General features: G+C 38.4%; 2 protein-coding genes across 5 annotated transcripts in view; one reads left to right on the top strand and one right to left on the bottom strand.

The window, feature by feature from the left end:
• Positions 2,013 to 7,980, bottom strand: RPS24 (ribosomal protein S24). Of its 3 annotated transcripts, XM_021398875.1 has the most exons (8): positions 7,886 to 7,980; positions 6,685 to 6,750; positions 6,135 to 6,344; positions 5,530 to 5,640; positions 5,404 to 5,406; positions 4,673 to 4,690; positions 2,921 to 2,956; positions 2,013 to 2,110 (listed from the first exon to the last, which is right to left on the bottom strand). In XM_021398875.1, exons 1-6 carry the CDS (start codon positions 7,886 to 7,888, stop codon positions 4,685 to 4,687), a joined length of 399 nt encoding a protein of 132 aa, XP_021254550.1. In that variant the 5' UTR covers positions 7,889 to 7,980; the 3' UTR covers positions 2,013 to 2,110; positions 2,921 to 2,956; positions 4,673 to 4,684. The 3 variants fall into 3 exon arrangements, with proteins under 3 accessions (XP_021254550.1, XP_021254551.1, XP_021254552.1); XM_021398876.1 differs by lacking the exon at positions 4,673 to 4,690; XM_021398877.1 differs by lacking the exons at positions 4,673 to 4,690; positions 5,404 to 5,406.
• The window catches only part of POLR3A (RNA polymerase III subunit A), a 35,120-nt gene continuing 20,662 nt past the window's right edge, over positions 7,999 to 22,456 (top strand). Inside the window, exons 1-16 of one of the 2 annotated variants that reach the window (XM_021398873.1) lie at positions 7,999 to 8,380; positions 8,513 to 8,648; positions 9,633 to 9,770; positions 10,320 to 10,491; positions 11,368 to 11,522; positions 12,440 to 12,679; positions 13,605 to 13,767; positions 13,949 to 14,085; positions 14,617 to 14,720; positions 15,456 to 15,597; positions 16,096 to 16,236; positions 17,413 to 17,482; positions 18,124 to 18,251; positions 19,914 to 20,052; positions 20,618 to 20,782; positions 21,087 to 21,259. In XM_021398873.1, coding sequence (XP_021254548.1) covers positions 8,148 to 8,380; positions 8,513 to 8,648; positions 9,633 to 9,770; positions 10,320 to 10,491; positions 11,368 to 11,522; positions 12,440 to 12,679; positions 13,605 to 13,767; positions 13,949 to 14,085; positions 14,617 to 14,720; positions 15,456 to 15,597; positions 16,096 to 16,236; positions 17,413 to 17,482; positions 18,124 to 18,251; positions 19,914 to 20,052; positions 20,618 to 20,782; positions 21,087 to 21,259 — 2,436 coding nt within the window. In that variant the 5' untranslated portion in view covers positions 7,999 to 8,147. Of the gene's footprint in view, positions 8,381 to 8,512; positions 8,649 to 9,632; positions 9,771 to 10,319; positions 10,492 to 10,931; positions 11,272 to 11,367; positions 11,523 to 12,439; positions 12,680 to 13,604; positions 13,768 to 13,948; positions 14,086 to 14,616; positions 14,721 to 15,455; positions 15,598 to 16,095; positions 16,237 to 17,412; positions 17,483 to 18,123; positions 18,252 to 19,913; positions 20,053 to 20,617; positions 20,783 to 21,086; positions 21,260 to 22,456 lie in introns of those variants that run through there. The other variant, XM_021398874.1, reaches the window with a different exon arrangement.

Genomic DNA, 22,456 nt, shown 5'->3' with positions numbered 1-22,456 from the left:
CACATTGCATAGACTGTAGCATACAAAGGCAAAATGTTGGCAGAACAGAAACTTGCACGACAAGCCACTTCTCCCTCCAGACTGCAGAAGCACAGGAGTTCTCTGATGACACACTTGGGTTGTCTGCCATTTTTCAAGTTGAATGATAGCACAGCCACATTGAAAGCATTGCAGAATAACAGAAAAACTCAAATAGAATGACCTAATTTGACCAATTAATTTCAGATCATTCAGTCATTTCTAACCCCTTCCCTTATTTTTTTTTCCTGCTTAATGCCTCCCACCGCAAGACTACAACTTATTGATAACTGGCTATAACCTACCCACATAACAAAAAGTCCATTGCTTGGCTGAATCACTAGGTAAATATTTTTTGCTGTCAATCCTGAATTATCGTAATGGAGCACCAAATAACAAGTATAGCAACAGGCAATTACACAGCCTACTTTAAACTATTTGCTTTGAAATCCTGCCATATCGAGTGAACCTGTAATGAAAAGCACTTCAAATATTACAATATTGAGGAAGGAACCTTCAATTCCAGAACTAAGTTGTGCTTCAGGAAGCACATATCCTTTAAAATAGTATTTTTTAAAACATCAAGACTTTGCAAAACATACCTCTGTGCCAGTATTTAGATTGTTGATTGCTTAAAACTAAGGTAAGGAAGATTCTGAAAAGAGCAACTTCAATTTGAGCATCATTACTATAATGCTTTGAAATAATCAACATTTTTGAAAATTGTGTGGTATTGACTGAAAGTAAATTTCCATTCAGTTAAAAACAAACAGTAGAACCAATGTATCCCAGCTCCACATCTTCAGCAGCAATTTTAAATGCTTACTTTTGAAGGAGTTGACCTCTTGGGCAGGACAAGTCTGGACACGTCTGCTTCCTTCCAGCTTTTTTTTTTTAAATGAAAAATTGTTATAGGATTCTTCCTCATATTTGCATCGCTGTGTTCACATCCCCCCAGTGATTACTCAATTACATTTATCACAGCTTCTCCAGTTTCAAACAGGTAGGGAACGGTGCTGTTCCAGTTAATACCTTCAAAAGATTTAGGTTTAATTCTACCCCTTATGCAAATAATGCTTGCTGCATATGCTTGACAATCCATTTGTGAGGCAGAAGTTTACTGTCACTTGCTTAAAACACTCCAATGGACTGGAGAGTTCATCATATATACACACTATGTAACAACACAAATCTCATCTTTAATGGGCCTCCAACAATTCTTCAGGTTTTAATCTGTACATATCTTTTGGAAGAACTTCTGAAAACAATCCCACTAGTTCAGCTAAAGGCACTAAAATAGATTGTTTCATCCATGCCTACTAGATCTCATATGGAATTTACTGGGACATTAGTATCCTCTTCCAATCACTCTGACTCAAGGATTGCTTCCCCTCCTTCTTGGCCTCCAAACACAAGATGTCTTCCATTTATTGCAATATTCTACCTCAGTACACATGGAATAATTTTAAAAAACTGCACTTAAATTAAGAAACCTCTACTCTAATGCAATCTTAAACAACTCCTTTAACACTACCAGATGAGAAATTAAAAGTGCACTTAGCAGTTCACAGAACAGAGATCCCAAAGGCTGCTCTGAAAACCAAGGAACAAGAATCTAGCTGTACTAGACTCTTGTATTAGTTTCAACTGTAAAGTATTCAGCTCTGAATCTCATTGCTGATATGACTTGTTCTCCATTCCACTGTTCTACAAGTAGAATATATATAGGCCAAACAAGTATATTTTAAAAGGGCTCTCAAAACCAGAGTGAACACCGTAAGACAAAAAGTATGCCTACCTCCACTGAATAAATACTGCCTGCTTGAAACTTTGTTAAAACTATTTGTCATAGAATGCTTTGATTCATACTTCAGTGATACTTAAGACAGATGTTTAATTATGAAAAGATTTTAATACAGTGGAAATAGTGCACCGATATTGAAATTCTCAAACTTTACAAAATTATAACTATCAAATCAAAACTGAAAGGCAAATCAGAATTTGACTGACAAAGTTTATTTGATGTTAAAGCCAGATGAGCAGCTTCTTTCCAGAACAGTTCTTCCCATACTTCTTGAAGGAATTATGTAGTCTGTAAAGAAAGAGAAAGATCAGTTCCAGAAGATCACAACAGATTTTGTACTCAAACTTCTATGAGGCCTGAATAACTTATTTCCAAGTTTTGCTCTCCTTAGAAAAACATAAGGTTCAAGGCTTCACAGTACAGTCATGGGAATGAGAGCACCTACATAACAGTGTTCCTTTAGAGCAGTTCCGCAATCTAGAACTGCTTTGCCAGCCTCCTGCTCAAGGCATTATATTCACTCTATCAGCTCCCAGACAGTTACTTAAAAATGAGCCATTGATATTATCTGTAATAAAAACACACTTAGGTCTGCAATGGTTACTGCCACAGCACATCCAGTTTACTTGTTCCTGCAGCAAAGATACAAAAACAGTCTAGCGCTTGTCTGAAGTGACATCAAACATCTACTTGATTAAGTATCAGTAAGAAAACAATTATTGCTGAAGTTATACAAATCCAAACTACTTCAGAAAATGCAAAGCTATCCTCTCCTTACCGTATTTAAGTTATCTCAAGTTGTTTGCAGTAGAACTAAATGATCAAGTTCTATTAACAGAAAATCTGAACTTAATCTGAATGCACGGCTCAGGCCATCTATTAACCAGGTACTTCATGCGAGTTCAAGAAACAAATAATCAACTTAGTAGTAAGCAGAATAGTGCTCTGTAAACATCTTAGTCTTTCTTAGTCTTCCTTATGCTGATATGGAACATCATGCAAATAACACTCTTTGCACAAACTAACATTAAACCTGCATCACAGTATAACTACAGGCTACTTAACATCTACTCTTACCAAGTATCCCCCAAGTCATACCTGTTATCCATTTTCCATCTGAAGTACATCCAGTTACTGAAAAAAAGCATTATTTGATGAGAATGATTTTATTAGTGTTCTGCTACTGTAGGTGATATAGACTTGAGAATACAATTTGCTTTTTCAATTACCACAATCAAGTGTGATAGGAAAACCTCTGAATTTTGACTACTGTAACAGGTAAAGACTTTAATTTCATGCATTCCCTCAAGCTTAAAATGGAATCTAACAATAGCTGTACAGAGCTTAAGTAACTCTCAGGATACAATTGCATATTCACTTTCTAGCTAAAGGCTACAGTGGTCTTAAGTGCTTATCCATCCACATTACTGTTCGATCATGTTTAAAAACACATTTCTGTTCAAAAAATCCACATGCCAAAAGCTGTCAAAATGACTTGACATTAAAAGGCATGAGTTTTTACTCTTAAAAATGATACTTTCCCAAAGATGACTAATAATCAAGTTCCTACAGATTTCTGAGATAAACAATTCTCACAGACTGCATAAGTGGACACTAAAATAAATTTCATGATTCCTATTAAAAACACAGATGGCTGTGAACGAGGATGTTATGGCACACAATTATGTTTAAGCATGCATTTTACAAGAGAACGCTTTAAGGTGGGAGAGTATTCTGCAAGTTTTTTCCTGCAATGCAACACAGAACTTTTCCCAAATAGATTTTCCACAAAGCATGCTAATTAATTTGTCCTTAGTTATTAACAAAAGGATTAACAAAGATGAACAAGATCTTAATTATGCATACTTAAATTCAAGAATGATTTTAAAGGACACTGAGAAACCTCTAAGCCAAAATGCAGTTCCCTTATTACTAAGACTATATGCTAGTTTGACAAGTATTTGATAATGATGTCACATCTGCTGCATAATTATCACAGCACATACCCCTACTTTTAATCTCAAAATGCTCATAGACTTAAGGAGATTTTATATGAACCGGTCAATTGTAACTCAAATGACAGTTAACAAGTTTAAATACAATACTGTTAACAGCCACCTTCAAGGGCCAAAACTCCAAGGGAATGAGCCATACTAGGTATAAGTGCAACACTGACTCCTCTCAGTGTTCACAGTAGGATGTATGTTCATGTTACAACTACAGTAAAAGCTATTTTGTAACTTTCCACTTTAAACTACTGTATGACTTCACTATTAAACTAGTATTGAAATGAAAAAATGAAAGAGGTTCCAGATTACAGCTAATAGCTTCCTCATCTACCTAATCACTGCAAGAACTTGCTTATACAAAAGGCAAAAAATGCCATTTCAGAGTAACTGCTGTCATTTTTATCTCTGCTTAGAATAGTTGAAAGTTTAATGCAACTACTGTCTCACCTGCACTAAGCTATGTTGTGACTTAAGTTTTCATACAGATGTGCAAGTACTTTTGCCATATGGTCAAGCTACACATGCAATTACACTACACTGCTTGGAACTAGAACTGCAGTGTTTTTAACAAATGCCTCAATAATGAGTTGTCCTTTCTTCTCACCAGAAATTCCATATTTTCATGTCATTTGACCAGTTCGGAAAATTTTTTTCTATTGGCCCTATCTTATTTTTAAGCCACACAGAACAAAATTCAATATGTAGTCATCTGAACTCTTACAAGACAGAAGTTTAAAGCAAGCATATAAGCATGCAAGATAGTACACTGCTTCCATCTGATGGGATAGAAAAGTGTTTCAGTGATGTATAATTCAGTCACAACCATGCTCATTTTCAGTACCTGCTAGATACTTCATTTCTGATGGAGAATTCCAAGAAAGTAGGAAAAAAAGCAGAAGTGAAGATTACTGAAGTTCAAGATATTAAAGCAATTTAACACTTAGAGAGCCAAGCAATAAACCCAACACCCTCTTATTAAAACGCAGTTGCAAAACCCACATAGCAGCACAAGCCCATTCAGTGTTTTCTGAAGTGCCAGAAGCTGCTGAGCAAAATAACTATCTTCACACCAAGTTCATTCCTGTTTTGATGGTTCTGTTTCATCATAAAGGACCTCAGTCTCTTCTCAAGCTGCATGCTTTCTAAATTTGTTTTAGTTGCAGCCCACAGCAGAGAAAGCTCCCAGCAGCAAGAAAACCCACAGACATTAATCAGTCCCTCAGAACCAATATAAAGCAACTATTTTTTCTTATTTTTACTTAATCTTCACTACCTGCAACACTACAAATCCTTAAAATTTACAAGAACACTAACTTATTCCACAAAGTGTTAGATATTTAGGTAGTTTGAGTAACTATCATTAAGTAGAGTATTTCATTTGTACATAGCATGACTGAGTTATGAGATTAGAGCATTACTGTTAGGTTTAAGCTTAACTTTAGTTCCAAGTGACATGTAAGAAACAATCATTTAAGAAGCACTGTCTCATGTTTTATCAGCTAAGCTGCAGCAGTGAGGAGCAAAACTAAGCTACTGAGCTAGTAAGAAGCTATACATGACCACACAGATTACCTTCTGTTATCCAGTAGAACAGGTAAAGGAAATGGAAGAAAGACAAGGTTATTCTATTGAATAACTTCTTATCAACATTTCAAAAAATAACATGCCAACTCTAGCCTACAGAAAATCTCATCATACCTTCTTGCCAGCACCAACATTTGCCTTAGCTGTACCCCTGACTTTCTTCATTCTGTTCTTCCGTTCCTTCCGCTGCTTCCTAGAAGTCTTCTTCTTCTCATACAAACCATGCTATTAAAAAACAGTCATATTTAATACCTGTTCAGCAGTACTAATCTCTGAAGTTTTTGTTCTACAAATTACAATTACTTTAGTATTTCTGGACTTTTCAAGCACTGTTTGAATCTGAAATAATGAAGTTGTCTTGCTGTTCAGCTGTTAAGTAATAAATGATAAAATAGACTAAACACTAAGATCTTGCATGGATCAGCCCCATCTTTTATGCTTCAAGAGCTTTAACAATGATTAAGGAATCCTTCTTTGCAGAACAACACAAGCAACATCAGTTTTGCCATCCCAATTCTATCTATACTACATTATACCTGAAACGATCTATTTTTCAAATGCAAAAGCTAATCCATGCGATATTAAGACCACTAAATTCCCTATGTACAACAATATCCCCACAAGGCTACAGGTGTTTTTTTTTTCCCATGAACATGAACTGGTAAACACTTGAAAGTCATCTTAATTGTTCTCCAGTCGCTGAAGAACAAATAGCCTACCCTGGCAAGTCTGTGTTTTGGTTCATTTTTCTTTGCATAGTCCAAGGAATCGTAGATCATGCCGAAGCCTGTTGTCTTGCCACCACCAAAGTGAGTTCTGAAGCCAAATACAAATATTACATCAGGGGTTGTCTTGTACATTTTCGCCAGCTTTTCCCTGATTTCTGTTTTGGGGACTGTGGCCTTCCCAGGATGAAGAACATCAATCACCTAAAGAAAAAAATTTAAGTTATATGAAAGCCAAAGACAGTCAGTACCCAGTAAAACATCCAGACTCCCATCCCAAACTTAGAACCTGAACTAAGCCACCCTAACAGTACAAGGTATTATTAATCTAATCCGCATGTATTCTTAACAGCTTCCTGTTTCAAATGACAGGTCAGCTTGCTAACCCATTGTGAAGATTTACCTTCAGGATGCATGAATATGTTTAAATCTCTACACACCTTACAATTTTAACACTTTTAAGGCCTCTTGCTTATAATGACTTAAAATACCTGCAGCCAAGAACCAACACACAACTAAAGGCAATATGTAGTGTTTTTCTTACCATCTGCTTGCGCTGAAGCAGTCTGTTCGTCATGAACTTCCTAGTTCTGATGGTCACTGTGTCATTCTGGAAATGAGAGTACATAGAAGTGAGACAAAACCATAGATTTCAAAACCTAACAAATATAAATAATGCATGACACCACTGCAGTCAGCACTCTACTTGAAACTAACTGAACTTCCAAATTAGATACACTTGTTACATGCTATAGGAGACACCCTACAGAACTAAAGTACACTGAAGAACAGTCACTCCCAGTCCACAAGCCAGACAGCAGCATATATGCCCCTTTATTTTAACTTGCTGGAATAACTTTATTAAAACAAATGGATTACAAAAAGAAGGCTCTAACAGAATTATAGAATTATCACAGCTGGAAGGGACCTCAAGAGATCACTGAGCCCAACTCCCTGCTAAAGCAGGTTCCCCACAGCATGTCACACAGGTAGACTTCCAGACAGGTCTTGATATCTCCAGAGGAGAAGACTCCACACCCCCTTTGGGCAGCCCATTCCAGTGCTCCACTACTCTGATAAAGAGCGTCTTCTTTGTTATGTTAGTATGGAACTTCCTGTTTTGCAGTTCCTGCTTATTATCTCTTATTCTATTGCTGCTCACCACTGAAAAGAATCTGCCCACCCATCAACTTGACTCCCATGCTTTAGATACCTATAAACAGTGAGGAGTTCCCCTCTCAGCTTCCTCTCCACCAGAAAGAAGAGTCCCAAGTCTCTCAGCCTTTCCTTGTACAGGAGATGCTCTGGGCCCTTAATAACCTCTAGACGCTATAACAACATAAGGTTCCTTACGAAAGCTACACGTTTTGTCCTGATGGGACTTTTCAGGCAGTAAGAACGACAGAACTAAGACAAGAGCATAACCCCCAGGGCTCCTCTCAGAACGCAGAGAGGCAGTACTTCGGTATCTCAGTACCGCCTGCACCTACGGCCGCTCCTCCCGGCAACGGCAAGGCGGCCCAGCATGCCCAACACACGGCCAGCCCCGCTCCGCACAGCTCCTAGCGGCACCAGCCAGGCCGCAGGAATCCCGGTCGCAAGCCGCACTGCCCCCCGCCCGCCATACTCGCGCAGCCCGCTGCGGGCAGGCCAGCCCAGCGGGGCGCGGTCCCCCAGAAGGCTCTCAGAGCGCGGATGGTGGCACAGCAGGACGGATTGCACTACACCCGCATCCCCACACTCACCATCTTGTCGGCACCCTCCCTGCCAGCGAGCGAGAAAAGGAAGTGGCACCGCGGCGCAGCCAATCATAAGGCGGCGCAGGGGGCCTTGAGCCGGGGCGGGGCCATGAGCGCGCCTGGCCTTTCCAGTGCCGGACCTGAGTGGAAAGAGCGCGACTGTATTGACAACGCTTCACGTGGGAGTTCTGTAGCTAAGTAGGGTACCTCAGTAGGCCCACACTGTGATCCAGGTCTGCTCGTTTACTGGTCCGCTGTCCCGCTCCCGATGAGGGAGCCTGGGGAATATGAGCCTGGCGCGGGGCCTTGCGGGAGGCCGTACGCTTGCTCCAGCAGAGGGCGCTGCAGGCGGGAGCTGCGCCGCTCTCTCCTCCTGCTCCCACCGCTCTATGGTAATCGTGCCGGTGTCGCTGCCGCCGCCGCCGCCGCCGCATGTAGGCTCCGTGCTGCCAGCGCCATGGTGAAGGAGCAGTTTCGCGAGAGCGATGTGGCCAAGAAAATGTGAGCGGGATCGTGGCGCGGGGGGAACTGACCCGGGGGGGCTGGGGGCTACTGGGAAAAGCGGTGGTGTGGGCGGGGGCCGTGTGTGCGCGGTCAGCCCTGAGTGACCCTGTGTGAACTCTCGCCTCCCAGAAGCCACATCTGCTTCGGGATGAAGTCCCCAGAGGAGATGCGGCAGCAGGCCCACATCCAGGTGGTCAGCAAGAACCTGTACAGCCAGGACAACCACCACGCCCCACTGCAGTACGGTGTGCTCGACCACCGCATGGTGAGGAGTCTCAATTTCCTACAATGTCCCTTTTGGGGAATAGCTTGAAATAGTTCAAATGAGATAATTGAAGCTTACTGTTCCAAATATGTGCAAGTGTATCTCTACTTCAGGAGCACAGGCTGTTAGTTGCAGTGGCGTCTGCTTTGGTTATGCTGTTGGATAGCTCAGCAAAGCACTCTTGGGAGTCAGGAGATGAGTTTTCTCTGCCCAATTATTAGAGACGCAGAGACATTCATCCACAAAACATGAGGCTGTAGGTCCATAGACTGCGGGTCAGTTTCCACAGCTGCATGACTCAGTGTCACTGCTGTCAGGAGGTGCTGTGTGAAAAACATTTCTCCCCCTCTACTCTGCTCCAGTGAGACCACATCTGGAATACTGTGTCCAGTTCTGGGCTCCCCAGTTCAAGAAAGACAGGGAACTTCTAGAGAGAGTCCAACAGGAGGCCACAGAGATGTTGAGGGTCCTGGAGCATCTCCCTCCTGAGGAACGGCTGAGAGAAGTGGGACTGTTCAGCCTGGAAGAGAAGACTGAGAGGGGATCTAATCAATATGCAGCAGTAGGATAAGGGGCAATGGGTACAAACTGCAACACAGGAATTTCCATACAAATATGTAAAAGAAATTCTTTATTGTAAGAGCGACAGTGCCCTGAAACAAGCTGCTCAGAGAGGTTGTAGTCTCCTCCTCTGGAGATATTCAAGACCTGTCTGGACAACTGCCTATGAGACCGGCTGTAGAGACCCTGCTTTAGCAGGGAGTTGGACTCAATGATCTCCGGAGGTCCCTTCCAACCCCTGTGTTCTATGATATGTATTTCATGTAGTGCCACTGGCATGCTTCTGTTGCTGGGAAAGAATGGTGAGGGTTGTGGGTCTGCTATCAAGATAGTTGCCTAGCCTAAGGACTGTTCTGTCTTTTACATATTTAGCTGATTACAGCGAAAGCTTTATTCTGTGCATGTGTTCCTTTCCCCTCAAAGGGAACAAGTGAAAAAGACCGTCCCTGTGAAACCTGTGGAAAAAACCTGGCTGATTGTTTGGGACACTATGGGTACATTGACTTGGAACTGCCGTGTTTTCATGTTGGATACTTCAAAGCTGTGATTGGCATCTTGCAGGTAAACTTTATTTTTATTTGCCATCAATATCTAGGCTGGAAAAAGGAAACGATCAAAGAGAGATGAGATACTGAGATGAAAAACAGTAGTTCAGGAGACAAATGTAAGATTGTGTTACAAATTTTTATGCATCTTGTGTTTTGTAAGTGTGTTTAAGTATCAGTGCTAGTAACATAAATGCATCAGTGTTATTCTTTGTGATTTCAAATTCATTAGAATCAAATCATAGAATCATTAATCTGATATCTTTCTGTAGCTGTTTGAAGTAAATGCATGCAATATAACTTGCCTTTTAGGCCATTCCAGTGAATCATAGCTCTGTTTGCTTTGTATGGATTTTTGAGGTACTGCAGAACTTAGACAAGGATTTTTTTCCTGTGTACTTGTTTTTTTTTTTTTTTTTGTTACAATATATGAATTCATCTTTCATCTAAGTATGCAGTATTTTGTTAAAAAATCCTGCATGTTAGTGAAGAGCTTAGGTTGTGGAAGAAGTTACAACTCTGCATGTTTGTGTTAAACAACTGCTCTTATGTGTTCACATTAAAGATGATCTGCAAAACCTGTTGCCATATCATGCTGTCAGTAGAAGAGAAAAAACAGTTTTTGGATTACTTGAAGCGGCCAGGCCTTACATATCTTCAAAAGAGAGGGCTAAAAAAGAAGGTGTCTGAAAAGTGCCGGAAGAAAAACACTTGTCCTTACTGTGGTGCCTTTAATGGTGAGCGTTGGTATTAGCAGTTATTGATAGTTCTTTACTGATGGTTTTTATCCTATTGGCTGCAATAGGCATCAAAATCTGTAATATCCTTTTCATGGTGAATGGATTTTTTCTCTGTCGTCTCTTAAGAAACAGTTTATTGCATTCTTTATGCCAAACAAAGTCTTATTGACATCTCATGTATGTGGAAGTAGACATTGACCTAGTAACCTACTTTCTTTTATGCACCTGTTCATGACAATGACCAGTACTTAACACTTGAATAAGGGCTGTAGCGGAAATGCTAAGTTACAGCCTGAACCAGTGACTGAGCACCTAGTCAGAAGGTAGGGCCAAGCCAGGGGAGCTCAGGTGCATGCAGTGCACATCAGTGACCGGAAGGGGGGGAGCCAGGATCTACCCCTTCCCAGACCTCATTTCAGAGTTGGTGGGGGGAGGTAAAGGTATCTCTCTGGAGAGCTCTGTGTACCTGAGGTCTTCTGAAGATAAGCAGCTTCTTTCCTTTGTTTCTGTGCCCACGGCTGTTGCATTTGAGCAAATCATCACTTACTGTAGCCTGGGACTTTGCAGCTCTGCTGTCATTGCCACGCTTTCCATTGCGTTACAAGGGCCAAAAAGAAAGAGCCCTGTTTAACCATTTGTTTTAAATATGGGAAGCTGTTGTGGTGATCAGTACCTTAACTTGAAAGTGTTTGTAGACTGTAATTCTGACCTTCATTTTTCGTAATTCCATTAAGCTGTTCTTCATAGCATTAGATATGCTTGCCATCCTGTGGGAAGGTAACTTGGTTTTGGAGCAATCCCTTATGTTATTTTGTGTTGTTGTTAAGTTTTTCTTTAAAAGGAAAAAAAAACCAACAAAACACTTTTTTGCAGGAACTGTGAAGAAGTGTGGTTTGCTGAAAATAATACATGAAAAGTACAAAACTAATAAGAAAGTTGTAGATCCGATAGTATCCACTTTTCTGCAGTCCTTTGAAACTGCCATAGAACATAACAAAGAAGTAGAGTCCTTACTGGGAAGAGCTCAGGTGAGCTTTGTTATTACTTCAGTTTTCTGCTAGTTTTTGTGCATGAAATAAAGCCTTTGAAAGGTTTTCAGTGTAGCAGCTTACTGTGGACTAGTATTTTTAAGCACTAAGGCACATGAAGAATGTTTGCCATATTGTGATCATTATTTTGTTTATTAGTGTGTTCTGATATATGGCTTTTTGCCTGTGAATAAGGGGGTGTTCTTGGTATGTGAAACTTCAAGAAGCCAAAAAAAGCCCCAAAAGCAGGAATTATAAAGCCAAAGAAATGCCACATGTACCTGTAGATTTACTGTAACTCTGAGTTGACTGTAATACCTAGAAATCTATTTTCTTCTGAAGAATGTAATATTATGGAGGGGAGAGGAGACTTAATCAGCTTCTTTTGTTTCATACGGCTTTGCGTTGTGTGCAGTTGTTTCTTTCTGTTCTTGGCAAGCTGGGAAGATCTCAGGGTAGGTATATGCATAGAAAAAGTAATGAGCATCTTGAGTTTCTCATACTGCAGCAGTAGCTGTACTAGAAGAGAAATGAAAGGTGTTTTTTGTCTTATTTGTTTTTTAAAGAAAAACTGGAAAGTACTGTAATTCATGTCGGTTTCTACTAAGTAAGAAAAGTACATTTTAAGTTTATTGTAATGCATCAGTTACATTGCTTTAAGAAGTAACTATGAAATACTGCTAACAGTAATATAATATGTTAATGAAGCAAGTAAACATAGCAAGTATAAGAAACACTATAAAGGTTGGTTCCAAATTAATAAACCAAAACTTAATTTTGTATGCATTGCTAGTAGTTTTCTGTTTGTTGTTTTTAAATACTGATTGTTGAACCTTTGAGTAAATGAAGGGAGGAAGGAAGGGTTGCAAGTTGTTAAGTGATGGCTTGATTTCACAATTCTCTGTTGGATTTTGTAGGAAAACTTGAATCCATTAGTAGTATTGAACCTTTTTAAAAGAATCCCAGCAGAAGATATCCCTCTGCTTCTAATGAACCCAGAAGCAGGTAAGCCTTCAGATTTGATCCTCACACGACTCCTAGTGCCTCCCCTGTGTATCAGACCCTCTGTCGTGAGTGACTTGAAGTCTGGCACCAACGAGGATGACTTGACAATGAAACTGACAGAGATCATTTTCCTCAATGATGTCATTAAAAAGGTGAGTCATCCTTGAAGCTCTCTGAGGCTGTTAGTTTCAAAAAGATACTCTTAGCATTAACTATAGAGAGTGGTTTTATATGTATTGCTGCTCCCAGTGTAGCAAGCACTCTGTACTGTACCACTGTGGTGTTTGGAATTTTATTGAAAGAAATAAAGTTGCTTCAAATAGAGCTGGCTCTCTGGCTGCTTGCAAAATAGAACCTGCTAAAAATCTTCTGGAAACCGGGGACAAGATTTCTCATTTTTGTTCTGGTCTGTGAACTCTTCTTTTATGTTTGGTTGTGGGTTTTTTTCTGACCTCTCCTCATCACTGTAACATTTTTGTTGTTGTTGTTGGTTACAGTGAAAACATATTTGGTTATTTTATTTTGTGTACGCCTTTCTAGTTCTTGACCTTTTCCTATTCTACCATCTGTTTTTAAGAAATCAGTTTGCAGTTAGCACAGTTATCAAGCTGACTAGAAATATATCTGACCATTCACCATTTGTTTAGAGGAACTGTTCTACCAGACTAATTTTTTTCAGGATTTTCAAAACTGGTCTTTTTGTCAGAAAAACAAAATGAAATTAGCAAACTCTCTCATGATTGAAGAATGATTAAGTACTGGTCATTTTCCTGATTGTGAAATTATATCATCTTAAGTTCAGCAGATTGGAAAAACACACAATTTATAGGAATGTGTAGTTTTATGGGCGTTTGCTAAAAGCTGATGCTAGTCAAAAGAAATTACCTTTCCTTGTCCTCTGGAAGGTCTTATATTCTTGCAATGGAAAGTTACCTTGCCTTTTTCATTATAATGTGTGAAGGCTTTTGGACATTATTTTGCAAAAAAGAGTTGTGCTCATTGTCAGAATTAAAACTCTTTACTAGTTTAATTTGTTGCTATGTTTATTTGCTGAAATGGTTGACTATTTTTTCTTAGCACAGGATATCAGGAGCCAAAACACAGATGATTATGGAAGATTGGGACTTCCTTCAACTGCAGTGTGCTCTTTACATCAACAGCGAGCTTTCTGGAATTCCTCTGAACATGGCACCTAAAAAATGGACCAGAGGCTTTGTCCAGAGACTTAAGGGAAAGCAAGGTTTGTCTAGGAAGTTGGTTTTAATTAAGTTAAAACTATTTTCTGTTCCAAAGCATCTCTTTGTTACTACTGTGTTGTGCTATTGTGATGTACCTTGAAAGGTGTTCTAATGTGTTATCTTAACAGACATCACTTTGAAATTTAATTTCTCTGAAGGAGTTTTTACTTGGTTGTTTGTTAGGTCGGTTTAGAGGCAATCTGTCTGGAAAGCGAGTGGATTTCTCTGGCAGAACGGTCATTTCCCCTGATCCTAACTTAAGAATAGATGAAGTAGCAGTGCCTATTCATGTTGCTAAAATACTAACTTTTCCTGAAAAGGTAGGTAGTGCAGATACCAAAACCTTTTCTCTCCCTTTTTTGTGTGGCTTTTTTTGGGAGTTGTTTTGTGGTTACTTTCTCTACTCATATATGAGTGTAGTTGTTACTTACAGTCTTGTTCTAAGAGGAATAAATGTGTTGTTTATATGCTCAGCATGTGATTTGGTGACGCTCTGGTAGATCTGTTGCTGCTAGTAAACAAAGCTTGTACCATCAGATGTATAGAAGTAGTGTGGAAGGATATGGGGTAAGGAGTGGCAGACAGACCAGGATAGAACAGTTTACCTTGATGTTTTCAGACTTAACTATAGCTTCACATTTTCATTGATTTATCTGCTTGAGGAGTGACTGGATGTTTTATTTCTAAATTTCCTTCTCAGATTTTTCATGTATTTTCACTGTTGCTGTGCTCTAAATTTTCCTCTTCTTACCTGTTCCCTTCAGCAGCTGAAGGCTGTGAGGGGAATTATCAGTTGAGCCTAAAATTTGAAAATGTTTCATTTGTTCCTGTTTGAAATCTTTATGCAATAGGTGAACAAAGCAAATATTAATTTCATGAGGAAACTTGTCCGAAATGGTCCTGATGTTCATCCTGGAGCCAACTTCATTCAACAAAGGCACACACAAATGAAAAGGTACAATGCTTATCTGTAACTACTTACTTTTCATCTCTCCTCATCAGCTTGTTCTTACTGCTGTGTGAAATCAATTATATCTGAAGGGATAGGCATTATTTTTTATTTCTAGCATCTTTCATAAAGGAGAGTAGCAAAAAAGAAATAATTATGAAAAGGACTTATGTACTAAACTTGAAGAGGTTATGTGGTGAATATATAATTAAAATGCACATATTAATGATAGTGAATTGCAATTAGATTGCTTTAGGACAGAGTCTCTATTTGGGATCAAGGCTAAGATACCATAGGTAGTACAGAAACTTCAATGAGATGAATGTTTTGGGTCTTATTGAGAGGTGATGAATGAAAGGGGATGATACTGGTCACTTTGTGCTGTCTTTTCACACAAGGCCTATCAGTTTACAGATACGAAAAAGTCATTCTGTGTGAGTGAAAATCCCTCTTTTCCCTGATACAATTAAAACAATTAGTTTGTCTTTGTTGGTAGGCTTTCCCTTTAGTTTTTGTAGTAATAACTGTGGTTTTTACTAACATCACAATTTTATTTCTTAAAATAGCAATAGATCTAATGTTTAGTGATGCAGTCCACGCGTTTTGTCTTCTAGTCGTTGCAGTACAAACACTCCGGCATTTAATGGAGAAGCTTGCATTGTGAACACAGAATTTACTAATAGTTCTCTTTACATCTTTGACTTTCTTTTTTTGTGACTCATTGTCGTGTGTTGTTACAAGATTTTTGAAATATGGAAACCGAGAAAAGATGGCCCAGGAGCTGAAGTTTGGTGATATTGTGGAACGGCATCTTATAGACGGTGATATAGTCCTGTTCAACCGACAGCCCTCTCTTCATAAGCTGAGCATTATGGCTCACATTGTAAGTGCACAGTCTCTAACAGTCGGGTAGTACATCACATGATTGTTAAGAGGCCTTCATTTGCAGCTATTTATCTCTTACATGTACAGAAATAAATAGCTTCTTTTCTAATTGTGCAGTTATGCTTTTTGTATGGGAACTGATGTGTAACTGGACTGTGTGCTGCCAGACAATTCTTTTAATAGCCATATTTGACCTAAGAATCTGTTCTTGAGTAAGCATTATTACAGAGTTGTTGCGGCCTCTACAAAGCATTCTTTGTACTGTGCTTTGTGTAAATACTTCATAACGGAAGTTAGACGTATTTGTGTAATGTAACCAGTAATGTGTGCAGTTTCTGTTGTTTCATGGCTGAGCTGAATCCTACAGTCAGGAATTTTGATTCATGTCTGTAATAAACAGAATGTATAATGCCTACAAAGAAGCACTTGTGCTTAGTTTTTCATCTCTCAATATGCTTCACTGCATGCACATCACTTTTTTTTTTTCTGTTTGCAGGCTAGAGTAAAACCCCATAGAACATTCAGATTTAATGAATGTGTCTGTACACCGTACAATGCTGACTTTGATGGAGATGAGATGAACCTTCACCTTCCTCAGACAGAAGAAGCAAAAGCAGAAGCACTTGTTTTAATGGGGGTACGTATGCAGATCATGTTGGTATTGGGACTTTGCTAGTGACAGTTAGGCCATGCCTTGTAATGCTTATCTTGCATGTGAAATCCAAAATCATCATCAGGTTCCTTGGATATGGAGAGTATGCAGCTGTGAAACTCATTAAAAGCAAAATGAAAAAGGGAACTGAGAATAAACCAGGGCTGCTAGTCTGATAGTAGACTGGATGGTAGTCTAATACACATGCATTTAGCATTCCTGGCAAATTCTGGATTTTTGAGTAAGTACATGTCATCAGTATGTTTCTGCTTGACTACCATTATCAGTTGCTATCAAAATAGTGTGTTTGTGCTGGACTAATAGTTACTAGGGAAGACAGATGAGTAGGCTTTTATTTAGGGGGGGGGGGAAGTAGAAAAAGAATGGTAGATAGAGGAATAGGGTGGTTACAGTCATTTATCTGTAGTGTGAAAGTAGAGTCAGTAGCAGTAATTTGAGGATTTTCCAGTACATTGGTCCTTTAGGGCAACTACTCCTTCTGTTGTGCAAAGACAGCTGTTTGCAGCATGTACTGATTGGCTGAGGTGATTTGACAGCTTAAAAAGAAAGCTTCCAAAATAAATTAAAAAAAAATTAAAATGTATAATCTAGGTTTCTGTTGTCCTGTGAATAGTTCAGGCAAAACTGTGGCAGCCAGATACTGCATAGATGGGGATATGGAGATGAGTAACTGGAGCAATAAGAAGTACGAGTGGGAGTTCCTTACCCTAAACTCAATTTGTTTGCTGTAGAGTGATGTTTGAAGAGAAGCAGTATTTCAGTTTATGTATGTGATGCATGCTAAATCATACTGTTTTTCATGTTTTGTGCATGGAAGTGATATTTTAAAAATATTCATGAGTGAAGTGGGTAACTAAATCCATTTGACTTCAGTGTCAGATCTAATTGCTGTTCCTGACAAAACCTGGCATTACGCAAGAGACTATGAACTGCTGTGACTTTGCATGTTGATTGCTAGTTAAGCCTCCAAAGAACTCAAATAGGTGTGAGATCTTCTGTAGCCAGGCTTAGCAACAGTCAGAATAATAAGATTTTACCATTATTGCTAACAAAACATTCTTCAGTGGTAGATTTTCTGCTGAATAACATATGGAATTTCAGTGTCTTGCAGTGCGTAACTTTTGTTTCTACATCATATAGACTAAAGCAAATTTGGTAACACCAAGGAATGGAGAACCCCTAATTGCCGCTATTCAAGATTTCCTAACAGGTGTGTACATAATCTTATTTTAGAGCTGTGTGATATAAGAATTCTTTCAGAATCTTTTTGAAGAATTTTTCTATGTTAATTTTAAAATTTTCTTTTACAAGTAAAAGTGACAGTATGAGAATAAAGCCATTTTTTAGTCTGAAATATGATGTTCTTCAGATTTCTTCTGATACTGTCAACTTTTGTTGGTTCATTTTTAGTAGCTTTTCATATGTTTTGTGGTTTTTTCGGTGTCAGAAGTACACATATGGGATCTTCATATACATTACGTAATGTAAACTAATAATGATTATGGTAGAAGAGTTGAATTTATTAGCATAAAGTGAGTTTTAACCTACAGTAAGTATCTTCAAATTGCCTCATTTCTTCAAGAGAAGCAATGAATATAAGAGAGAAAGTGTACAGTCAGTGCCAAAGCTTTATTTTATTTTTTTTTTACTTATGGGATAGTGTATAATAAAAAATAGATTGCTAGAAATTGAAGCCAGTGCATTGCTACAATCTGAATGTGATGGAATTAAATGTATCTGGAAAGCTGTGTAACCCATTGTTATTTTGCATGGTATATAGTTACATAGTATCGGAATGAGGTCTTTAATACTGAATATGCAATATAAATTTATTCACTTTTTACATTTCAGGTGCCTATCTTCTTACACTAAAAGATACCTTTTTTGATCGGGCAAAAGCCTGTCAAATCATTGCTTCTATTCTGGTTGGCAAGGATGAAAAAATTAAAGTTCGTCTTCCTCCCCCAGCAATTCTGAAGGTGTGTCACATCATGTTATTTAATATTATAAACACTTACTCTGTATATTCTTGACCTATGATGATGTTCTCAGCAAGGAGACCGTTCTTATGTTTTCTGCTGTTTGTTTTGTATTAGGTACTGTAAGGCACAAAGTGCAAGGATCAAAAATCAAGTTCTTTGGTGGTTGCTGCAACTAGGCAGAGTAAATCTTGAGTTGTACAGTCCATAGAATCATAGAATCACCGAGGTTGGAAAAGACCTGCAAGATCATCCAGTCCAACCATCCACCTACCACCAATATTTCCCCACTAAACCATGTTCCTTAGTACAACATCTAGATGTTTTTTGAACACCTCGAGGGACGGTGACTCCACCACCTCCCTGGGCAGCCCATTCCAGCACCTGAGCACTCTTTCAGAGAAGAAATTTCCAGATGAATGCAAGTCCAGATGCAGGATTACATAGGGATTTAAACAGTTTCGCTTCTGTCAGACAAACCACTTAGCTATTGATGGTCGGTAGAAGATGCATAACTTTGCGTAACCTTAGTGTTATAGTTGTGGGACTAGGTTGGAGCTAACTAGAAAAGCTGTTGTTCTTTGGATGTGCTGTAGTAATAATGTGTTGAAATGCTCATGAGTTCTAGATTTCAGTATCCCAACTGTACAAAGCGTCAAAACGAGGAATAGTATGTTTTAACTGTTAACCTGTCAATGTGTTAAATATTACAGAGGATGTGGGCAATGTGATTTTTTTGCTACATAGTATATGCAAAAAGAAAACTATTGCTAACGACAGAGTGTTTGTGTAGGAGTCAGAAACTTGAAAGAGAGCGATAGAATCATGTATTAGATTGTTAGTGTCTTTAAGCTTTCATTCACATAAATCTGTATTTGATAACTTTGTATTTGAGGCAAGTATTTGCGTAGAGAGAGTTTAGAGTTTCTATCTTGTTAAATACATATAAGGTATTTGTATATACCTTTTAAACCTCTTACTCAGTCTTAAATTTGTTATGCATGTAGTATTCAGGGAAGTTTCTGTAATTATTCACAAAGAGTAACCAAAATAGCAATGTATAATTGCAATGTAAAGCAATGTCAGAGCATTAATGGGCAATATCTAATGTGAATTTTATGAATTTATATTAACTTTTATAACAAGGGGTGGTGTTTCTTTGACTGCTTCTGCCATTCAAAATAAGAAAATATAGCATTTTTAGCAGTGACAGTTACTTATGTTTGACTACATAAATGTAGTCAAATGAGTGAAGTACATAATTACATAAATCTTTAACCTCCTGTAACTTCACACAGAAGGCATTAGATAAAGAAGTAAATATAAATGTGATACCTAGCTTTGAAATGAAATTAACGTAGCATCATATTTTTTCCTTCTCTAATCAGGGAAATGTGGCATTAAGAGGGAGGAGAGGAGCATGTCTCAGTAAACGCATGCACGTACCGTTATGTAAAGAGTAACCACTTGGGAATCAACATTTTTCTATACATAAAAGTGCATATTTCTCTATTCAAAGGAATGCCATTGTGTACCTTTCCATTCAGTATGGAAAGATTACATATTAAAAATGGAATTTTACAATTAAACTCTTACTTGCTGCTTCTAGTAGTTGTATCATAAACTCTGTGGCCCTAATTCCTGTTATTTTGTTTCCCTAAGCCTGTAACGCTCTGGACAGGAAAGCAGGTTTTCAGCCTCATTCTCAAACCCAGCGATGACTGTCCTGTAAAAGCCAATCTGCGAACCAAGGGCAAGCAGTATTGTGGCAAAGGGGAAGATCTGTGTTACAATGATTCTTGTGAGTGACATTTCTAAAGCTGTGTTTTGGAAGCCTTTAATAACATTATAGGTGTTACATTCAAACTGTTTCCGGAAGTATTTCAGGGGTGAACTGAGTACGAGAATCTTTGAATAAAGAGAACTGTAGCTTGGTTTCTGAGATTTTTTTGCTGTAATTAAAAATAAATCGACTGTAGTTTGCTGTCCATGATTGAGGACTTTATTTCCAGACAGATAAGATGAAAAGCTTGATTCTTTAAACAAAATAAAGCATTTAGTGCTTTTATTTTAATTTTTTAAACAAAAAATAATCAAGACTTCTAAGAAACATTGCGAATAAAAACTTGCCGTTCTGAGGTGGAAGGAAAATACATAAATGTTCACTTCTGTAGGTAAGATCAGTTTGTAGGCTGTTCCCTCTTAAATACTCATTCATATGCTTATTTAGATTCAGTAAATGTGCATCGTTGGGTTTTGTTCTTTTCTTGAACAGAGCTTTTATTTGAAAAACTGCTCTGTACTACTTAAGAGTTTGAGTCACGCTTTAGAAAAATTATGATTTATTCTTGCTTTTCTATTTCTAGATGTCACAATTCAAAATAGCGAGTTAATGAGTGGCAGTATGGACAAAGGAACCCTGGGTTCTGGATCAAAGAATAATATCTTCTACATTTTGCTGAGAGACTGGGGACAGGTGGAAGCTGCAGATGCCATGTCAAGACTAGCCAGGCTTGCTCCTGTGTATCTTTGTAAGTTTCCTTGTAAAACAATATCTTAAAGCAGAAATACAGAACAATCAAGTGAAATTTTTGCTTCAAATACAACATATCCTGTTAAAAACAAAACAAAGAAAAAAAACCCAAGCCAGTGGTTAAACTGTCAAATAGTGTTATGACTGGTATGTTTACAAAGTGCTTATGACTGTCATGTGGTGGGAGGAAATAGCAAAGTTCCAAATGACAAAATTTCCTGATTTTCTTTTTTTTATCATATATAGGTTGAGCTATCATATACAGGTTGAGATAGCATTATAATCTTTTTATTTTATGACAGCTAATCGTGGCTTTTCAATTGGAATTGGTGACGTTACCCCAGGTCAGGGGCTGCTAAAAGCTAAGTATGAGCTCCTGCATGCTGGCTATAAGAAATGTGATGAATACATTGAAGCATTGAACACTGGCAAGCTACAACAGCAGCCTGGTTGTACAGCAGAAGAGACGCTAGAGGTAAGCATTTTCAGTTAAATCAAAATATATTTAGAATAGAAATTTCATGAGTGTATTCGCATAATTTGTGAAGCTAAATGTTGTCTCCTGAAGCTTGAAAATATAAGCAAGTAGGCTCTGTCTGTGTGCAACTTTAGCTGTCTGAATATCTAATCCATTAGATGCATACAAGCATCTGAATGTTAAATTGTTAGCTAAACACTTAATAACCAAGATCCTTCCACCCGCTGGAAGTATTGAAGTGACATAGAATAAGATTACACAGATAATGAGAACAGGATTAATTGCATTTACCAACATTTACTGAATTAATAAACAACAGTAACAACAATTAATCTAGTCCAAGAAACAAAATATTCTTTTAATTAGAATTCTGTCTACAAGCGGTGTTTTTTCTTGTCCCTTATTAGAGCAGCCGTTAAGTGGACTTCAGTTACACTGTTTTCTTTTCACTTTTCTGTTTCAAAAAGAAAAAAAAAAAAGATCAGTTAGTATTGCCCAAAAGCTTAGGGACAGGATCTTAATAACATCAGCTGAAGAATATTCTGTTCATCACCTTTAATGGTTTTATACATCTGTTCTCTTGACTATGAATGTATTTTTTTTTTTTTTACTTTGTTTAAGGTAGAAAGGGGTGTAGGGGAGGAAATGTAAGAGAAAAAACAAAAACAGAAAAACCCACCCTCTGAAGTACTTCCACATTTGTCTAGTTACACTTGGTCTGAAAGAAGTCTTGCCATGTTTTATGCTTTTCCTCTTCTCAGAGACCTTGGTTATTGATATAGTGAGTGTTCATAATAATCAGAGATATCAACGCTGTACGCTGTGAGAGTGTCAGCGGTTTACGGGCGTTCGGCCTGGTTCCGTGATGAAGGGGATGGGGGACCCACGGGCCCACGCCCCAGGAAAAAAGGGAAAAGGGAAAAAGGGTAAGGAGATGGCCCTGAGAGCAAAGAACAGCGGCAACAATCTGAGGAGAAACAAACTAATTTACTAAATAAGATATCGGAATGCAAAACAACACACTATAATACAATATGATTAAAATTTAAGCTGATAAATCCAATACAGAGAGAGAGAATGTCCCAAAATCAAGGTAGGCCTTACTCTACTACCAACGATAAGATGGCTGGGGAGCGAGGTGCTGCCAAGACGAGAGACGGCGGAAAAAGGGATGAGGTCTCGTGATCTGCAAGT

This window comes from Numida meleagris, chromosome 5, assembly GCF_002078875.1.
Source record: "Numida meleagris isolate 19003 breed g44 Domestic line chromosome 5, NumMel1.0, whole genome shotgun sequence".
In the NCBI taxonomy this organism is placed as follows: domain Eukaryota; kingdom Metazoa; phylum Chordata; class Aves; order Galliformes; family Numididae; genus Numida; species Numida meleagris.
This window is presented reverse-complemented; position numbering and strand designations above follow the sequence as displayed.